At 38.8% G+C, this 22,233-nt stretch overlaps 1 protein-coding gene across 9 annotated transcripts in view; it reads left to right on the top strand.

Annotated features, from left to right (window-relative positions):
- Positions 1-22,233, top strand: part of mef2d (myocyte enhancer factor 2d) — a 94,702-nt gene that overhangs the window by 55,377 nt on the left and 17,092 nt on the right. For 6 of the 9 annotated variants that reach the window (XM_072393756.1, XM_072393758.1, XM_072393762.1 and 3 more), the window contains exons 4-6: positions 4,054-4,191; positions 10,138-10,357; positions 13,719-13,775. In XM_072393756.1, the coding sequence (XP_072249857.1) occupies positions 4,054-4,191; positions 10,138-10,357; positions 13,719-13,775 (415 nt within the window). Of the gene's footprint in view, positions 1-3,770; positions 3,897-4,053; positions 4,192-10,137; positions 10,358-13,718; positions 13,776-22,233 lie in introns of all 9 variants that reach the window. The other 3 variants (XM_072393759.1, XM_072393763.1, XM_072393764.1) reach the window with 1 other exon arrangement.

Raw genomic sequence — 22,233 nt, forward strand, 5'->3', positions numbered from 1 at the left:
AATTATTAAAAAATTGAAACACTCTTCCTTAGTGACCACCTCTAGTTTAAAATTCATGGGTCTTACTTACTTGTGGTAGATATTCGTGATATTACTCTGATCTAATGGGATATTAAAGAATGAATAAATTATATTGTTTCAAGATTTCTGTGTATAACATTTAGGGCAAAACCTGAGTAGAAATGTATCTGTTTTCATAGAATCACTTGAAAATGGTCATTGTGTCTTCCTTATCATAGAACAAGTGATATGTATCCCTGTATTGTATTCATCTTTTTGTGCTTTGCAGATGATGGTAAACATACACAGGGATTTAGCTTCAGTTGACACTGTGATCATGGCAGATGGTTTAAATTTAGTCATCATCAAACTCATTTAAAGTGTATGTTTAACTGTTTGTTTCTATGTTTCACAGTTTACCTATCCACCAGTATCAGGCCCAAAATTGTTTTTGACTATATTTTAGTACTTGCAATTTTCTGCAAAACAGATAAATAAAGGTTGAATGATCCTGCACAGGGGCCATATACTAACGTTGTGTCCATTGAAATACTGGCAGAGCTTAGTGGGCTCAGGACACTAAGGCTGACCACTCAGAGCACACTGAGCTTTATTAGACAGCTCTTTTTTTAAAGTGGTCGTACACTAGCCATTTCGTTAGAACGTAAAACTATTATTTGTCATGTCATCAAGAATGAGCCTAAAAAGTATTTCTTTGATTGACCTGGATGACTCCGGTTAGTTTCTTGTACACATACTCAAAAGTAACCCAAAGTTTGTTGGGCTTAAGGTAGAAATTCCTGAAATATTCATGGTTTGAGAGATTTTTTCTTTTTCTTTGTTAATCATTATGAACCCTATGGTCTCTTTCTTTGGTGAGGTCAAAGTAGTCATTATCAACAGAAGTGCTGACCAAACATATGAAAGTAGATCTAATTTTGAATGAATATGTGCTATCCTATAGAGATTCAGTTTGTTGTTGGGCATAGGCATGTATTTCTTGCACAGCCTTTGGAAATACTAATGCCAGGATTATGGGTGTATTGGTCCACAAGTATACAAGTACATGCATCATTACATATAAGCAGCGCATCAACATGGCTCCTGTGTCATCACAGTTTTGTTAGCATGCTCTGTGTTTCTTTGTGTCCTGACAGTTGGGGCAGGAGGTCCATGCCTCGATCACGTTTTCCACACAGCTCTCTGTCACATGCCATCTTTGTCATGTCGAAAAATGCTCTATTTATTTTATTTATCCAATGGTTCTTTTGTTCCCTCAATTTTTAGGTCAGAGCACGCACTTATCTGCACAAAAACTGCCACCATGGCGTGTGCTTTCCACAAATTGTGGACAACAAAGTGTGTGGTGACAGCTCCTGCGCATTAAATTTGCATTAAGCTGCAGATCAGAGCACCGACTTGTTCTGCTGAGAGTGAACAGCTGAATCAGGAGACTGTCTCTGTGTTGGAACAAATCTTTCTAATAATGCGTTTCTGTGGGTAGATAAAACACAGCTTTGACACAGCAATGATAATAATGGCTTTGAGTTTTAATGAGACTCATATCAAAGAGCACCATTGTTATTAACACTGAATGTCTCTTTACCCTTACATCCAAATGGCATCATTACCCTCCTGCCCTCACCTGTTTTCAGGATTTGAGGCTAATTCATCAGAAATGAAAAGAATCTCTGTCTCCGCCTCCTCAGGGTTTAATCTGGAGCTGTTGCAGGTTTGCGTTTCTGCCAGCTCCACTTCCGAGGCAGAATTGCATGCAGTTGAGTCATTCCCACTTAGCAGTGATTGTGCGCAGCGGGAGTCACGGAACATGTGTTCATGTTTTAATCAAACTGCCACTAGACTGCAGTCACACCTGACACAGCAGGCGAATGTTGATTAAAGAAAATATAGGGTGTGTAAAATATTGAATATGATCTTGAAATAGTTTTTTCTACAGATAATCTATTTGATGATTCACACAGTTGTGTCTGTAGTTAGGTCTCAAATGATAATATTGGAGGTTTTATGTGGTTTAGCTGAATACTTAAATGCTTAAATGGGTTAAATGCTTTGTCATGTATGCCATCACAGTCATCATCAGCTTAAAAGTGCAAATATATATATTTCTATATATAATATAATAATAATATAATATAATAATATATAATATATTTCTTTTAGCTCATTCCGAGTGTTTGCAGCAGGCAGCTTTTTTCATCGAAAATACTCTCGGAACCTTGACACAACCCGCAGAGCATTAAACCCCCAGACAGACAGAGTTAGCAGCTCGTTGATGAAGAAGGGGCAACAACAAGCAGCTGAACTGATTAAGATGGATCAACTTGACATCTCTTGTTTTAAAGACATTGATGATCATCTGTGTAAAATCTTAAAAGCAGCTGACGATGGAAATCACTTGATAGGATGAATGAGATTTTTATTTTTGTATTTGTGATTTGTTTTTTGCAGGGAACTAAAGTCTTCTTTTTTTCCCCCTTGTCCTGTCCAGCATTATGGCAGAAGAATTGTAATCTGAATACTTTTTATGCCAAACAGATTTGCTTTGCCAAGGGAAGCTTTATGAATGTAAAGCTCCCCTTGATGCCCATCAACTGCTTATTTATTTATTTTTGTTACAATATTTAACATGTAATAGTGCCGTACCGGACCGGGGGGCAGGGAAAGAGGAAGAGCAAAGAAGAAGAAACAGAACAAGAATAGAAAGAAAGATAACCAGCTGCTACACCTGTGAAAACAAAACAGACTATTTTCTTAATAGATTTCATACTTTGGGGTTCTTAGTTTTGGCACCACTCTGAGTTAAAGCTCATATTTGGACCAAAGAAGGTTCTCCCGTTCCAGTTTAAGATCCATTTTGCTGTGAGGATATATCTTCCTGGCTCTGTGGTCAAGGGCCCACCAGGCAAAGCTACTTAACAGCAAATCTTGTTTAGCAGAATCCTCTCAAAATAAGAGTCTCTATCCATCTCTCCACAGCGTCCCTCTTTCTGTTCTCGCCATTTTCAATGTGTGTCGACACCGTCGCAACCTTTCTGCTTTAAGATGCGTTGCTAACACCACTGCATGCTTCTTGGCTCACCATTTACCCTTTAGCTTTGCCCAACCCCTTTCTTCAGTGCAAAGCTTCACACTTATTACCAGCACTGTTGATTAGGGGGCGTATGCAGAGGTGTGATGGCTCACCGTGTCTGCTGACATGCAGCTCAGGTTTAAACAGAGTTTATTATCTTGTACAACTGCCTCATTTTGTCTGCTTTGTAAAAATGGGGCATCCGTTGCAGCTTCCTTGGTTTGGAGTTGGAATCTGTAGTTTCTTCACCTTTTTAAACCATGATCTCCACAGAGCACCTGTTTGATGAACAAGTGCAGATTCAGTTTTAATGACTTGCTTTCATGTGGGCAGCAGACGTTACGAATGCTGACCAGAGAAATCGATTGAGGATTATCAGAGGCCACTTTTCTACTTGTAAAAAATGCCTGGAGAAATAAATAAAATCCTCTGTTCTATGCCATCATCTGGGTCAAACTGTTCATCTGACCTTAACTACTTCATTTTTAATTCAATGAACAGCGTAGGAGTCAGCGCATAAGCAGCAATCAGGATGTCCATTTGTGTTTGAGAAATTAAAATGGTGTTGTTTAGTGAATCTAAAAACTGGTGGTGGAAAAGTGTTCATCAAAAGTGTGCATGAAAAATTAAATGTAAAAACACCTCCTTTTCCTCCTCTACCCCTCTCTGACCACCTCAGACGTTGCGAAAGAAAGGCTTTAATGGCTGCAACAGCCCCGAGCCCGATGGCGACGACTCCATCGACCAAAGTCCGCTAAATGACCGCAAGACTGAAGACCTGGACAGCCTCTTCAAACGCTACGGCGTGAGTACCATCACACTTTTATCACTTTATCTAACCTGCTCTTTCTGTTCTTCTTCTTTTCTTTCTTTGTCTACCTTCTTCTCTCTCTCTCTCTCTCTCTCTCTCTCTCTCTCTCTCTGTCTATGTGCCCTCTTTTTCTTTTGTTTGGGGAACGAAGGCTCTGAACAAGAAAGAGCACCGGGACTCTGAGAGCCCAGACCCTGAGGAGCCCTTCTCTCTCACCCCCCGCACTGAAGAGAAATACAAAAAAATTGACGAGGAGTTTGATAAAATGATGCAGAACTATAGGCTGTCAGTGAGTACCTCCCACCACTCTGTGTAACCCTGCCCCCTCCTCGTGTTGGTACCTTGCTGCTGCTGCTGCTGCTGATGCGTGGACAAGGTTTCCGGCTGCTGATGGCGGTCTGACTACTCACAGAGCACTCGCCCTCACCATTCCCTCACCCTTTTACCTTCTTCACCTCACCTCTTACCAACAGCACCTATCTCCACCCATAAAATCACCACCTGCAAACGCAAGGCAGAGCAGCCAAGTTGTCAAAGGAAATATAAAACCAGAGGTGCAGCTATTAAGTTATGAATGTTTTATTCACAACAAGCCAAAGTCTAGAGATAAGATGAGCCACAAATTGGTCATTTATCTTGCTTCCACAACAAATAAAAAAAGAAATTGAAGCAGTTTACCTTATCTTGAGTCATGTGGACTGAGAATGCTGCAAAATAATTAAATATATTCCGATTTTCTCTTGAATGAATGAAATGTAAATTTTTTGCAGTGCCACAGATATGTAAAATTGCCTGTAAGACTGATAGAAGTCATAAAACAAACAGCGTAACACCAAATATGGCATGCTTTAATGGAATTATTCATCTGAAGTTACAGTCGCCACAGTGAAGAGCAACCCCAGGAGTGTTAATGCTATTATAAACTGTTTCTGATGCTTCTGCAAGTTCACTAAACTACAAGAATATACAACAGAGGGAGAGGAGTGTTAACTAGGTCCCTAGTTTTCATAAAAAGTTGGCATAGCAACCAGCATTGCAGGGGGAAATCATGTTTTATGGTAATAATCAACACTTTGGGAGCGTGCCTTTGAGCTGTCGGATTGCTTGGCTGAAAATACCAACTGTGTAAGACTTAGCAATAATATAGAAAGAATCTAGCAATTGCCGACACATAGTGCGCACCATGGCTTAGAAACCCAGGGATGCAGTTATTAATTGTGTGATATTAACAGCATTGCTGAGGTCAGTTTAGTCTCAGTGTAGTCCCTGCTGGATGTGCTCCTGACATTATCCAAGTTCTGCCTCCTGACTGGCACTCTGCCAGACCCCTTTTACCACTCTGCTCCTTTGCCAATTTCTCAGTGATTCATTTTTTTTTCCTCTGTGCTCAGTAATGGCATTAATGTCACTTTAATGAGTAGCACTTAATTTACAGCCCCTCTCCCTGTCTGCCTGCCTGTCTCATTGGTCACTTGGGATGAGACGCAGTCACATTTAGGTGCTGCACAAGAGTCAGGCTGCAGAATACGTATCTGGTGTTACACCTTTAATGAAAAAGGGATTTTTTTCCTTCTCTACTATGTTCATAACTTTGTCATAATTATACTGTGGTGTCGGTGTAGTACAGTCGGGTAAAGAAGCAGGTTTTAAACCAAACCTGTGTTTGACCTTTTTCTAACAACTGCTTTGCCTGTGGGAGTAGCACTTTGTAGAACATTCGTAAACTGCTCATATTATGAAAAGGAACATGAGTATGAATGTATAATTCATGCACTGATTTTTAAGTCACTAGTTTTTGGGCCATTTTCAAAAAGTAAGAACAGTATATTGTGAAAGCGTTCCAGCAGTTTGTGCACTTGTCATATGAGAGCAGACTTAACAGAAAAATATTTCTCAGTTTAATCGTTTAATCAGTTCAATTCATTTTACTCCTCGTGAGCTTGACCCAGCCTCTCTGTGCTGTGTGAGCAGAAAGGGCTCTTAAAAGCTTTCCTCTGAAAAGAAAGCCATGGCAGAAGAAGAATAGAATTCAATCTACCTCCCCTAGAGACATGCAGCTCGTGGTGCACATCGATTAGATCCTAGCTGAATGCCACTGGCGAGCAGCATTCCCACCACCATGCTGCCTCACGTCTCCACCAGGCTGCCAACCTCCCTGGTTCGCCCAGTACACCTTTCGATGGCAACGAGCGAGCGGATGCATACAGCACCACCTACCACTCCACCCCTCTTCATCATAATCCCCTGCATGACAGCTAGGGGCTGGGATATACAAGCTTAATCCTGCTTGTACTAAAATGCCTCTTGAGGCAGGGAGAGACTGGTGAGGCAGAACGGGCACTTCGCTCGATGAGCCCTGAGCTCACATATCTGTTCCCGGTACTCTGGAACTTGTGTAAGCAAGAAGAAAGGGAGCATCTTTTCTTACCGACGGGTGTCTGGTTTGGTCCGTTTCTGGCCCTGAGATTCAGGGTTTAGAAATTGATTAAGAAAAAAGCTTCTTCCTTTTAACAACCATCTCCATGGTGCCCTTGAGCAAGAAGCTGAGTGTTTTCTTTCAAATGCAGTCACAGTGTGAATGTCAAGTAAAACATGGTATTACCGAAACTGCTGCATAGTCATTCACATGGAATTTAGTTTTCAGATAATTGGCTTCATCAATCAAATGTTCTTTTTAATTATTCTCTAAGATGTGAATAAATCTTAAGTACCATTTTTATAAGTTCTCTGTAAATCCAGTTTGAAAAAAATTAAATTAGTGTAATTCATAATGATTATTTTTACAGGCAAGAAATAGTCATATTAGTAGCTTCTAACTGGATGTGCAGATACAATTATTGTATTAAACCATTTGGAGTAGTCTTTATTAAGCTCATAGGAAAGTTAAAAGGTAATCAAATGATCACTCATTTACTGGTCAAGTGTGTTCTAATGATCACTCAAACACTTTTCTGATGTCACATGTGTGCTCAGATCCACAGTTGTTTGCAAAGAAAATACAACAATGCTGAAGGTGAAAAAGAAAATAGAAAAAAAACTTTCAAAGTCTTCCAGGACAAGAGGGAAGCAAAGGAAAACTAGGCAATGCGTTGTATTCATTCTGATTTATCAGGAAACATTTTAGTTTAGAGAGCTTCTGTGATGGAAAATAGGTTAAAAATGTTTCTCACAGAAAAGGCTTTGAGTTTACAGGAGCTTCCGGACAAGCTTGAGGTCAATTATTTACCCAACATGCTTTTTTTTTTTCCTCCTCTTTGTTCTCATCCTTAGTGCCAAATCTGCAGGATGATGGACGGTACTCAGTAACCCATTCCCTTAGAGTGGGAAGATGTAAATTCACTTATTATATGCAAAGGACACAGATTAACTCTCTGTGTAATAGCTCATTACAAGCAGAGGACAAAGCTGAAATTAATGTTAGAAGAGCATTTGAAGAGATTTTGGAGCTATGGCACCAATATCTTCGCAAGCAGAAGCTGGCAGATTCAGTGAGGTCCTGCAGACAATTAAACCGAGAAAAATGTATTACTGTAAATAGGCAACAAAAACACAACTAACCCGAAGAACGTTGTTGTGGTGTGATGCAAATTTGGTCAAATTAGACCTTTAATCCAAAATGCTATAAAGATTAGCTTTTCCAAAAGTTAGAGTCAGCCTGAAGAAAAGTTTGAAGACCAAGCTGTCAAACTTACTGTTTTAAAGATAATGAGATATTTCATGTATTTCTTCAAGTGATTGAATTGCATACAAACATTTAAATTTAGATTTTAAAAAGATGGAAGTGGCTCTAGAAACGAGTTCTGTTTGTAATTGTTAAGAAATTGAATGATCATTATGACAACTTTACCTGTGAACTTTCTCTTGCTTCACTGTTCAGCTACTGTAGACATTTATCATTCATTTATTCATTCTTTCATAATTTCAAGTGAATTTCATATCTGCAGGCACATGCCAAATATTGAAAAAAATGTGATTTTCTCTAACTTTTGAATAAAAAATAGACAGTTTGAAATAAAATAAAAGTTTTCTGTTGATCATTTTCTATGAATAAGAGCTAATGAAGGTGAAATGCTTCACACACACACACAAAAAAAGATGCCCCCTGATCAACCAATCCCTGGGTAGATGAATCCGTTCCAGTCTCGCCTCTGCGTTTACTCATCTCCATTTCCTTTGCATTAACTCCACCTCCCAACCACCCACTTAATTTCTCCATCCTCTCCCTTTACCTTCAGCTTGGCCAGTGTGCTGTGGTGCAGCGCTCTTAGCCACTCTCCACCATCACAGGTCACCACTTACAGCTCTGGCTGCACACTCTCCTTCCTCAAACTTCTTTTTTGCTGTCAAATGGGTACATTTTAAAGCTTTCTTTGGTTAGTGGACGTGTTAATCTTTTTTATCAGTTTACCACACAAGGTAGGATGGTGCTTCATTTTACACTGTTAAAATGTTGCTATAAGATGTCACTTGAAGGATATTTGTGGTGGCAAGAACTATCATTTGGGGCCAATTTTTAGGGAAATATAGACAGTGTTCTTTTTGTTTCATATTTGTGAAATGAAAGAAATTGTGCGAAATACAATTGCATCACCTGTAGTTTTAGCACAGAAACCCAGATCTCCATTTCTTTTTTCTGTTCTCTTTTTCTTATTGCCCCAAAATGAAATAATTTTTTTTTCAAACATTGCAGATGGAAACGAGGTGGAGATCAAGGGCAGAATGGTGCCCTTGTGCTTCTCTGCATTAAACTGGGTCCCAGGCAGTCTGAGCACAGTACAGAGCAGCACTGGCCCATATTCCATATATAGAAGTCCTTATTTCAGATTGAGTTGGAACAGGATGAAATGGGTTGGCTGGCTGGACAACCTCAGATCCTTAGCCTTGATTTTTAACACCCTGTGCTGTGCGGTCATTTAGTTTCACCAACTTATATGTCAAAATAGATGGTTTTAGAAAGGTTTAAATGAAAGTGAAATATGTCTTCTTTAATCTAGATAATTTAGACGGCATACTGTTATATTGGGTTGAGAGTTGTTCTCCAAACTTCTGCGGGATAATTCTTCAAACTGCCAGAGTTGAGCTCATGCAGATGGGGTTGGGGGATGTTGCTGCCATGTGACACGCACGCAATGAAATGTCACCAATAACTCGATGCAATAACCTGCTGCTGCGATAAGAGTTTAACCCGGCATGAAAGGCGACACAGCTTTTTTTGCCTTCCACCAAGTCACCTTGCATGCTAAAACTGAGCGAGTGAGTGTGTTCACAGAAGGATTTAATAAGTGTGTCTGACTGTTTGAAGAGTTAAATTCCAAAATGTTTTACTTCTAAGGACGGTTCCCAGAGTTTATACATTTTAATCTAACGGAGTACAAATTCTGACTGTTTTTCACACATTTTCCGATACCGTTTGATTTATTTCCTGTTACATTAGCAAACTTTAATACAAAAAGAATGAACAAGTTGCTCAGCAATTGCAGACTCTTCTAAAGGTTCATTTTTACATCTTATGGAATTTAAATTAAGTATTTTTCAGAAACGAGTAAAATGTCAAATGTTTCGTGTTCAGACTGTAGAAGGGAAATTAAGATAGTGGTTTGACCAATTTAGTCAGTTAGGTCCTTAAAAGTTGTCTTGACTTTTCAAAGTTCTTTTGCCTGTGTTTGAGTCCTTAAAATTTGACTTCATCAGTGCAGGATAAGAGTCTGTTTATCATGGAAATCAGCTTGTTTCTATACACAATTTTTGCCATTTTGCTTTGTTCCTTGTGGCAGAAAAACAGACAAAGCGGTAAAGTTTTTCAGTGAAAAAAGTTAGAAAATCAGTGTCATCGTTTTAAACAATAAGCAGATCCTTGCACTAGAAAGTCTTTTATTGTGCAGCCGATAGTTTTTCAACAAAAGAAAAATAACCAGAGAAGTTGGAGATTTTACATTATATGTGTTTTTCTTTTATACTGATCAGTCTCAGTTAGCATTATAGAGCATTAAAGCTGGACATTTTTTTATTTTTTTATTAAAATATAACTGTGTAAAGTTTAATTTTGTTTTGGAAAAACTCTTCTTGTTGTAAGTGGTTGAGTTGTTGCGAGTGTGTATGCATCACCTTCAGGCTTGTATGCACTGCCGCTGATTACTAACTGATCACATGTATTATAACTGTATATCAATAAATATGAGTGTGTGATGGGAGGTTAACATAGCCACTCACCACCCTCTTCCTGTCTCTCCACCAGTCCACAGTCCCACAGCCCACCTTCTCCATGCCAGTCACCGTGCCAGTATCCAATCAGAACGCAGCCCTCCAGTTCAGTAACAACCCAGCCGGCGCCCTGGTCACCACCACCTCCTTCGTCACCTCCACCCTCACAGATCCTCGCCTCCTGTCGCCACAGCAACCGGCTCTGCAGAGGAACACCGTGTCACCAGGGTTACCACAGCGACCAGCCAGCGCAGGTAAGAGACCATGTGGACCACAGCTGGAATACTTTGGTTTCTGTATGCATTCACAGCATCTTTGCAGTTGTGTAAATCAATAACATGAGTCATTTTCAGATTCCATTTCAATACTCGCTGCTGATTGATTCGGCCAATGGACTGCTGCTTTTTTATTAGGAGTACTTAACACCAAGAGATTTGTTCCTCTCAGTGAAAGATCTTCTAATCCATAGCAACTGATGAGTTTTGGACTTCTGAAAACAGCAATAGCAGTTTAAGATTACCTGAGAAAAAAAGCAGCCACACTGACAAAATCTCTAAACATCCGTAGAAGAAAATAAATGGAAAACAACTTAAGACCCTTTCAAAACTGTTTGTTTGTTTGGTAAGGATTGGCGACTTTAAGAAAAATAAAAATAAATTCAGATTTGTTTATTTAAATTAATTGTTTAAATCAGATGTTTGGTATTTTTTACCAAGTGTAACTATCTCACTTATGATTTGATTAAATAAAATCCTTTTCAAACATGAAAATTAAGACTTTTAAGTAGCTGGAGGACCTCTGCATTGTGCTGGGTCGTACTGTGTTGAACACAAGTTAGTGGCATCTGTTAAAACCATTTTCCATAAATGCCAGTGTATGCCAGTCAAATCCCCCTTTTAAACTTGTGACTGCTGTTTCTCTGTCAAAACAGTTTCTTTGTGTTCTGCCTACTTTTTTTGTTTGTACTTTTTGTTATTATTTTCTAAATGGTTCCTTTTAACACTTTCTGTCAAACCAGTAGGTTTGCAGACCAGTCATTGACACATGTCAAAGTCCTTATTGCCAAATTATTCTTGTAATTGAAATGATTTGAGCCACCTTTACAGAGATGGTTGTCATGGTGATGTAGTTACTGAAAGTCCTTTTTCATAAACTGCACCCTCTGTGGAAGTACAGTTGGTGTAACAGCAGGGTTCTTTTTTCTGAAAATTTTCTGAGTCAACAAGCAGTAAAATGACCAAAGAAGTAGGTCTGTGTCTGTGTACTGATGTTCTGTCCAGCCTGCATGTTCAGTCAGTCTGGGTATTTCCCTCTCGCTTAAATAAGTGCATACTGCTCATAATGACAGAAATCCATCATTTATTTTGACTGAAGCTGGTTCACTTCTGAATGCATTCCCTGCCTCTGTGTGGCAAACCAATCCTTCACCCTCTGACTAAAAGGATTTGTGCCCCATTTTTGCGTCTCAGACAAGGTTACTTATCAAGCTTTGTTCCGACCAGCATAATCTCATTGTAAGTCAGAATTAGGTGATGTAACTTGCAACAAATGCATTACAGCATCTTTCATAACATGCCTTTCTCTGAGGCAAGTGAGTTTCACATAGCAGTAATGGATGCCCCTGCCCCCCACTACTGTTCCTCATAACCTCGGCATTGCAAATACTCTGCTGTGCCCTGCTATGCATCCCTCATTACCAGAGATGTATTGGGCTCATCATTTTGCTTATTGGTGTTTTTCCATGCGACTGTCCAGCCAGATATATTCAGTCACCCCTAATGACCCAGAGTATCTGCCTTTCTAAAGTGTAGCTTAATCACAACGCCAAATCTGAACCAAAGTAGGGAAAATAAGAGCTGAAAAAATGCTGTCTTCCAGACGAGGAAAAAGTGAGCATAACATCTCCTAGAATGAAAATAAAAGTAAATTATCATAGGGCTGCATTATGTCATATGTTTTCTGTGTTTGGGGATACAGCACCTCAATCTCTAACTACATTTTAGAGCATTAGTATTTTCTAGCTTGCTTTCATGGGCTGTTTGGGGAAGCAGAGCATATTGTAAACACGTTATAAAGTTCATATGAGAAATGTTGCTGTTAAGCAGTTGCCTGTTTAAACATCTGGCAGACAGAGGATTTTTAGCAGTATTCCCTGAGTGAGACTGACTCAAAACAAAAAAAGGTTGAGGACCATTAAACTAAAAGTAGAAAGCTGAAACAGAATTAACCAGCAGAACAGGTCTAGTTCACATTTGCAAACATAATCCCAGATATTTTAGCCAAAGGTAGTCTGGTTCAGAATTTAAAACATATGTCCTCTGGCAGAAGAGGATGCCGGTTGGATAATTATTAAAATGGCTGTCATTGTTATGATTGGGGATGTTCTAAACCTGAGAAAACAAGCTATCAAAATGGAGAGCAGCGATTCCTAGCCTTCCAGAGTAACCCCAGAATAGTGATGTAGTAGTTAGCACCATCACCTCACAGCAAGAACGTTCTGGGTTTGATTCTGCTGGCTGGCTGCAGCCTTTTAGGGTGGAGTTTACATGTTCTTCCTATGCTTACAGGAGTTTTCTCAAGGTGTTTTTTTTAGTTTCCACCAACACTTCAAAGGCTTGTATCCTGGGTTAATTGGTGAGTCTAGATTGGTCTCTACCTCCCAGCGCTCCCAGTTACCATCATGGACTGGAAGACTGTCCAGACTATATCCCGCTTCCATCACAATGTCATCTGAACAGAATGAAGAGGTCATAGAGGATGGGCTACCTCTGAGATTCAAAACAGAAAATTGTATGGAGAATTTGGTGCTAAAAGCATTGTTTCGTTACAGGATGATTGGCTCTGTTGTTCCTTATCAGAGAAATGATGCACAAATAAGATGCTAAAGTTCTCTTCTGGCTATGTAGAATTTCCACTGAATTTATCATCTAATAAGTTAGTTTCATCTGTGCTCAGGATCACTGTTTTAATAATGCTCTATTGCCTTCAAGCTGACTAACAGCATCCAGTCAAATTTATATAATCATACTGGGCTGCCTCTATAAATGTTCAGTTATGATTATGATTATGATAATTCCAGCACTACTTGTGTTGTGTATTGTGGGGTCATTAATTCTCCCAGCAGAATTGCTGTTCTTCTTCTTCTGAGGCTTTTTCTAATGGTACATATCTGTGTCTATTTTAACTGTAAAACCATTTGTATGATTATGATACTCCATACACAGTTAAACCCGAACATCTCTTAGTGGTAAAATAGACCATTTACATCCATTAAAGATCATTTGTTTTTACCAACCTTGTATTTTCAAATGATTTTGGCATTTTTTTTTATTTAAATTGAGTCTGACAGTTTTCCCCTTTTAAAATTTAACTAAGTACTATGGAGACTATGGACACTAAAATATTAAGTGGAAATGCAAAATTGAAACCAATTATGGTTCTCCTGAGAGTAAAATTAGTGTCGATGGCAGAAGCACTTTTTTAATGACATACTTGATTTAATGACCTTTTTCAGGAGGGGATTTGCATCATTCTTTTAGATCAGTGCTTTTCAGATTAACCGTCTTATATGAGATCATTTTAATGGTTTCATGTCTTTATAATTTCCTATTCTAGGTGCTCTGTTAGGGGGAGATTTGGGGAACTCAAATGGAGCATGTCCAAGTCCAGTCCGTAAGTAAATCTTTTCCTTTCTCATGCTTCAAATTTTTTAAAACAGGCTTGTGCTTAAGTAAACACACACACATACATTCTACACTATAATACCCACCCTGTTCCTCTCTGCTTTTCGTATTTCAGAGGTGCTTTCTACAAGTTTTTTTTTTTAATTATTATTATTATTTTTTATCAGTCCTATGGACAGAGCAGTACAGAAAATGTGTGCATGGCAACAGGCTCACAGTCACGCACACATACTTATACCGAAGCACAAAAACACTGTTGACTGGTGACAGCTGAGGGTCACAGCACAAGCTGCTTGTAAACAGTCCAAAGAACAGGAGAGGTTTCGGGCTGTGAGAGAGAAACACAATCGAGAGTTCAAAAAGAGGACATGAAAGCGACAAAATTGCAGAGCCACGTTTAGGAGACTCCTTGGCTGGTTTTATGTTGCTGCTCCTTCCATATTTGTGACTTGGAATCTGTACAGCAACTTAATTTAGAATGTTTTGAAACTCTGACCATAATACTAACAGGTGGAGTCTGCCGGGCAGATGTGAGGTCAGCATTTTGTTTCTGGCACCGGTTTTGTCAACTATTGAAAGTCAGTTCAGGACTGGTTAATGTGTGTGACACAAATCAGACTTTACTCTTGGATTCAGAGCAACTCCCACATTATGGCCATTAGAAAATCGAATTTATTACTGAATTCTGTTATTGTTGATCCAACAAAGTAGTACCGGTACTTCAATTTGGAAATGTTTTTCCGAAACATTTTTTCTGAAAAATCAGCCACTGACTGGGAGAAGCTTGATGTTGATGTTTTGTTAGACAAAATACGACCTGGCTGAAGTTTAATGTAAAATAAAAAGACGACTGAAGGAAGCGAAAGAGCCTGCTACTTACACTTAAGGACACTTTTGTTTTGTGTCCTTCATTCATTCTAAAATAATGTTTATGTCAGGACAGTCCTGTTTTGAAAGGTTGTTTAGCTTTGTTTTGCTCTGAGCAATTATTATTGAGTGGCTGTCACAAGTACTGTGGAACATTGAGCACTGAGTTTGGAAGTTTTCTTTGTAAATATAGCACAAGTACCATTGAAAATGGGTGAGACTGACAGAGAAAATAACAGAGAATGCAGAAGTAAAACTGAAGAATCTCATGTTTTTGGGTGTGTTTTGGTTTTACATCAGTTTGTGGAGTTGCTATTTTTAAGTCAAGTTCCATTAGCCAGCCAGCTGTCTATGTAGGAAAATTCCCATTTTTATTTGATTTGCCGAATAAATGCACACATACAAGGAATGTGACTGACTGATGTAAAGGGTTAAAGAAATACTTTATGGTGCAAGCGTACAGAGTGCAGACAGTTCATCTGAAAATGTTGGTCATGTAACAAAATAAGTTCCATTCAAGCATAATGACATTAATCATAAACTGATGAATACTTGCCGTTCATTTATCAATGAAAAAAAAAAGGATATTGGGAAAATCACATCTTGAACTTAAGACCAGATGATTTAAAAGTGAATTTTATGGTCTCTCCAAAGTGTATGCCAGATGCTCAGATAGATCTGAAATCACACATATCCAGTAATATGTCATAAGGGATTTCTGTTTGTCCCATAACTTCCCAAAACCAACACTCTCACTCCGTAATTTTACCTCAACACTGGTGCTAAATTTAAAACCGCCTGATCCGTTTACTTAACTTTCCTCACTTCGGCTGCTTCCAATCGACTACTCCTCCCCCCTCATCCCTTAATCTATGCGCCCCCCCCATCTTGTCTCTCTCAGCTGTTACCCCTCATCTTCTCTCTGGAATAACCTACAGCCCTGCACCTCCTCCCCACCTTCACACCCCACCATCCAACTGTCCCTTGTCTTGGCACAGGGCTCTCCTCAGAGGTGACTTTGACACTGGCCAGAGCTCTCCCCTTAAATCCCATTAGGTGGGATAGATACTGCCAGCTCGCCCATAGTAATAGATATAGTGGGAAGGCTTTGTTTTTTTTTTCTTTTTATATTCAATTGATAAATATATCGTCACACAGTAAGGTGAGCCAAAATGAATCAATACATTCATATTCAGTGCCCTGCCGTGTATGAGAGGATTCACCAAAGCCAAGTTTCAATATTGCTATTAGTTTTTCAAGACCATCATTGAAAGAATATACACTTTCTTTAGAGCCATATTCATAAAAGTAAACATCAGTCAGTGAAAGTGGGTAGTTTAAAGTCATATACTGTTTTTTGTTGTACATCGGAACTGATTTTAGAGTTTTTATCATTGATCTCTAATGACAGAGTCGTTATGAACTTAGAAGTACAGTGGCTTTTTATGTTGTTATTGGATGTAGTTGTGATTGGTTGTATGGAAATATTCAGGTGAATGTCTGTGTTATAGTCAGAATATTGCCAACAGGATTTATCCGACTCGACTAAACAGAATCACGACTCCTTAATGTGTCCTTAACATAAAACTTTGTCAATCCTCGACTCAGCTTGCATAACCTGATCCACCCAGATGGCTGATCCCCTTCTCCCTCAACTCTCCCCCTATTGTCTTTGCCCATTCTCTCATGTTTTCCATTTATATTTTATTTTATCTCTTCTTTACCTTCCCCGCACTCTCACTTTTCTTCTACCTTTTTCCTAATGCAACTCATCCATTTTTTCTACCAATATATTCCAGTCTCCACTTCCCTCTTCACTGTCTTCTTCCATCTCTCCCTCTTGATTTCTCTCAGTCTTTTCTCCCATCTTCTCCTCTTTTCTGCTCCCTTCACCCTCCTCCTCTCTTGGATCTGCCGGTCTCAGCTGTTGTCCAGGGAGTAAGGGCTCCGGGAATGTCACCATTGACGTCACATGGCATTCCACACATTCCCACGCCCAGCCTCGCGTAATGGGAGACATCACACGCATACTCACACACTGAGGGTACTAACACATATTCACTCATACACTGAGAGGAACACATGTTAAGGGTACAAGAAAATACGTCCAAACAAGCAATTTACATAAATAAAGCCACAGATATTTGAAAGTGTTTCCCTGACTCACTCAGCAAACCTCACTGTGAACGGAACACACACACACACACACACACACATTATAAAAGTTACCGCACAATTAGACATGAACTTTAATAAAATATTTTTAACTAAGTTGAACAAAAACAAACAGAGTTTTGGTCATGCTTCCCCTCTTTTTTAACAAGAACTTGTGTCATTTTAGACATTTTCAGGGGAGCAGATTTACTTAGAATATATTTTTTTTCAAGAGGTTGATAGGAAACATAAGAGGGAGAAGGAGGTTTATGACAAGCAACATGGGTCAGTGGTTCACTTGAAACCAGGGGCGTTGCAGTACTGTGGCATGTGCTGTTACCATCTGGGACCAAAGATACCACTGGTGCCATCTGTCAGAGCAAATATTTGTCTTTTATGTTATATTTATCCTCAAATTTCTGCCCCCATGTCAATACAGTGCAAGTGAATTGGATTGTAGTTGTGGGGTTATCCATCAGTCAACAGGAAGGTGTGGATATTTTCACAGCTAACCCCTTGGATGCTTGGAACACATAGTCTGTGTTTGCAGATCAGAGGTGCAGCAGAATGAATCTATTTACTGGTTACACCTGCAGCACATGCACAACAGGCAAAACAAGAATATGAGCTTTTGTGTGGGATTGTGCCTTTAGTTTTAGATCCAGTGCAGAGCTGTGAGACTTGTGCTTTTTTACTGTATTAGTATTATGGGCAAATGACTGTGAACAAAATTAAATTACTAAGCAACCATCTGCTTTGGTTGGCTAAATAGATGCTAATATACACAATATATGAAATATATGCAAAGTCCCTTTGCATAAGGTTTTTTACTGAACCATTTCTGTGTGGCAGTACACAGTGCAAAACTAAAAACAGAAGGTTTTTGATGTTTTCAGAACAGATGTCTGTGGCGTGTGTGCAAATTTCTTTTTTTTTTTTTCTGTCTATCTTGCCAGTTACCTGCCTTACTCTGCTTTTGGCCTCGCTTGATGTTTTTACCAGGACCTTTACTTGGATCGATGATAATTGATGAGTTTTTCCCAGCTACTTTGCTAAAAGAAAATCCTGTCGCCCCCGCTGGAACACTCCTCATCCAGTGGATCACATGCTTAATGTAGCCATTCTTCAAATCTTCACTGCTCCACTCACTCAGACATCAAATCAAATCTTTTCTTTTTTTTTTTTTCTTTGCATGAACATGTTTTTTCCAGCTGTAGGTTGTGAAAAGTTTTAGACAACAGCTGAGATCTATCTGGTTCAGTGGTACTAGATGCAATGCCAGAAAAAATACTAATTTGTTGCTAGAATGTATCCGTCAACAATGTGTGCTGTGTCTTTATATAATTTTCCACAATTTATTGTGCACACACTTATTTTTGAAAAGGAATGCATCTATGGTCTAATAAAAATTCTTAAGTGAGCAGTGAAACACAAAAATGCTTAAACAATCTGCAGCTGTGAATTCAAGCAAAACAAAAAATACTATGTACAATGTAGTGTCAAGACACACATGCACAAAAATGACTCACCGTGGGCTGCGTTCTCTGAGAGGATTGTAATTGGCCAGAGAGCACCTGTAAAACATGTTGGCTCCTCATACTCGCACAGAGGTGTGTGTATGTGTGCAGCCGATAGAACTTAGGTCACCAGTAAGCCGCTACCATCTTCCTTTACCCACAAACATGAACACAATGCAACCACTAACAGATTCCCATCAGTCAGTGACGCACACGTGTTCAGTTCACAAACGCACCGAGGAAAGCAGAATTTCCCAGCAGGGCACGATAGAAGCAGAGTTTGGTGTGCGTCAATGGGACACAGATAATCTCATTGGTCAGGTGCCTGCTGGGAGGCAAATTCCTCTCTACTTTCTCTCTTTGCCACCTCCAATAACTCCCTATGTTTTTTGTAGTCCCAACATTAGCATCCTTTTTCATTTTTTTTCTAATTTCAGCTTTCTCTTGTTCCTTAACATTTTGACAATCACATGTGGTTCTCCTCCATCCCTGCATTTTTCTGCCTCTTCCTCTCCACCCGTTTACTTCCCTCCATTTATACCTACCGACTTCCTTTCTTGCTTTTCCCTTTCATACTTTTCATCTCCTCACCTCTACTTCCATCTTTCACCTATCCATTTTTCTGTTTTTGTCTTCTCACCATCTTTGTGCTTTCTCTCCGTTCTTAGCCTCCCTCTTCTCTACCTTTCCAGGATGAATCTACTTGCCCTCTCTTGCTTCCTCTAAGGGTCCTGTTTGCACTTGTCTTCTGCCCTTCTTGATTTCTTTTTCCTACCTCCAAATTGTGCTGTCTCCCCCCCTTACCTCCACTTATGCTTCCCCTACCCTCCTTACGTCATTTTTCTATTGTCCTTTTTTCCTTTTGCACAGTGCCATTTTCTAACATCTTTAACTTCTTTATTCATCCCATACCTGTTTTCAACCATCACTACCTTGTTTCCTCCCTCTTTTTTATGTTTCATTCTCAACCTCTCTTATATCCTTTTACCCTCTAACTCATGTCTTTGTTTCCTTTTCTCTCTTACATGCCTGCTTCCTCTGTTGCTCCCTCTTTTCTTTTACCAACCTGCTCCCATCCGCTCCTCTTTCTGTCACTGCCTACCCTCTGTCTCGCTTCAGTTTCTTCATCCTTTTTCCCTTCTGTCCTGATTTTGTTTGCCATTTGACTCATGTGATCTCTCCTTCCCTAAATATATTGTGATGACTACTGCTTATTTGTTTTCCATTAGTGTGGTAGCTTGTTTTTGCAGTTAATTTAATAAAACTAAACAGTAACTTTACACCTTATCTCTTCTCTCTTTTCATTATTTGCCTAAATCCTCCCATTGAATGATTCTAGGCCAAAATACTGATCTAATCCACTGAGCTGTTTGGAGCCATCTAGACCTCTCAGATCATTGGGAACAGGTCTGCACAGAAACCTCAATGCTCAAACTAAACACACAAAAGCTGAGAAGCTTCTTTTTTCCATTTACTTGGAAAGAATTCTGAGAAAACTTGAGGTCTGTGTCACAGGCCTTAGAGTGTTTTTGTTGCTGCTGCTTTTAATTACACTGCATCCATTTCTCTTCTTTTTACTCTCCTGTTAAAATTGTCTTATTTTATTCTTTAGTTTTCTCTCTTAAAATAGCTGTCAAAAGTTTTCAAAATGATTATCGTTTCTTTAAACTGTTCATAAATTCAAACTGTGTACATAAAACATAAAAACATTATCTAAAACATTCAGTTAAATGTAGTTAAATAGTTTGAAGTGCCTTGCGCTGAATTGAAGCGATTTAAAAAAAGTAACATATTTCCCTCTGATATGTAGTGAAGAATTGGAAGGTTACATAATTTGAGAAAACTGAAGTTAAACAGAAATACCTCAAAACTTTTACACGAGTACAGTACTAATGTAAATAGTTACTTTTATGTATAATGTCAGCTCCTTTGTGCTGTTTTATTGTTAAAATGTGAATAAACCAGGCACTACATCCTTAAACTTTTTCTTACTTCTTCCTCCCCTTTGACTTGCTCCTTTACTCTCACTGTTTTTAGCCTGCCTCACCTCTTTCTGTCCGGTTTCCCTCCCACTTAGCTGATAACAGAGATAGTGTTCTTGTTGTTGTTGTTGTCAAGTTGCATTTATGGGATGTGTGTGTGTGTGCGTGTGTGTGTGTGAGAGGGTGTGTGAGACTGAGATGAAGCAGAATCACATGCCACTGTCATCTTGAGGCAGCGTCATGGAGAACTGCTATCTGCTATCACACACACACACCCTCTTTCCTCATATCCAAGGGGAATACTGTATCTGCATTTGTATGTGTGTGTGTGTGTGTGTGTCTGGGCTGGGAAAGTCCCTGCTGTCCCCCTTTTATTCACTCTGCAATTGAGTCTCTGTTTGAATCGACTTGTCTTTTAGCCTCAGCAACACGGACAGGCTGCTGTCTGCTGGAGTCTTGTTGTCATGACACCCAGACACCCCCCTCCCCTCATTTTTCACGCCCTCACAACTTGTTTTACAATGAACAAGCAACACATGAAAACATACCAGTCAAGTATGCCATGCAGTTTATCACATAGAAAATCAAAAATTGCTTTTAAGTGTGAAAAAAGAAACTGATAAAACTTTAAAAAATATGTAAGCCATGCTGTTCTGCAACTTGAGAATACTGTGTCAGTTATTGTAGTTTCTGAGGTTGTTGCTGTGTAAGAGATTGGAATGTGACAGTTGTTCAGTTTCAAAGGAGGCTATGTTCAACTGTAAAATTCTGTCATGTTACTGTAATGCCTTTTTCAAACATACAAGTTACTTGTGTATAATAAGTCTAGGTTTTTATTGTTTTAACAAATGCCATGAAGAGACTTGAAAAAACATCTATCCAAATGTAATATGCATACTTTTGGTTGAAAAGTATTATATGAATACAGATGATGTTGATTGACCTCATTTGTTTAGACACAGTGTTGCACAGGGTGACATGTTCCTTCAGATGCACACTGTAATGTATTAAGACTCAACCCAATGAAAGCACCAAATATGTATTAATTCACCACTGAAAGTAGTTCCTAACAAACTCACTTTTTGAATCTATTTAATATCATTTGCAACTATTTGAAACTACATGTTTTTAAGATGCTTTTATCTTGCAAAAATATGCATCTCCAGTGGGACATTGATACTGTAACTTGACACCAAGATCCAAAGAACTAAAATATCATTATAGATTTCTTAATAGATTTCCACTTAAGATTTCCACTTAATACGTTATCTTTCTTCAAAATTAAATTTTTAATGCATTTCTAAATGATTGAAATTGTGTCTCTCACTGAAAACCTATTTTTTGAATCCAAGCATTATGATTCAAGAAGGCCAAAAACTTATGAAGAAATTCTGTTTACCCTTTTTATCATATGCAGCTATATAGAAAAATCTTTGTCTTACAGACTGTAAACATTAATCAGGACAAATTCAAATCTCGGCCAAATAATGAAGTGTTTTTACAATTAAGTTAACACTTATACAAATACATTTGAGTTCCAATTAGTATGTGTAAGGTATTGGAAGCACAATGCATGTATTTACACTGTATCAGAGGATTTTACACAGATTTATCATTGTTTCAAAGACAAGTACACATGGGAAATACAACTAACAACAATGCAAATATATTTGAACTCCAATTATTATTATGTGTGTGGTATTGGAAACACAGTGCAGTAATTACACTGCATTAGAGGACTTTTCTTTGTTTCATAGAAAATAGTTCTTCCAGAGCTCTCCGACTGGGAAACTGACTTGATTAGGAGGACATTTTTTACAGTGTGAGATGGAAAGTGCCAAAAGACATTTGTGTGTTTTTGTTTACACCAAGTCGAGACAAGTGAAACAAAAGAGACGTAGAGAGAGGAAGCGAGAGCAGAAATAAA

The sequence above is a fragment of the Leuresthes tenuis genome, unplaced genomic scaffold, assembly GCF_036924035.1.
Source record: "Leuresthes tenuis unplaced genomic scaffold, fLeuTen1.0.hap1 SCAF_10, whole genome shotgun sequence".
Taxonomy (NCBI): domain Eukaryota; kingdom Metazoa; phylum Chordata; class Actinopteri; order Atheriniformes; family Atherinopsidae; genus Leuresthes; species Leuresthes tenuis.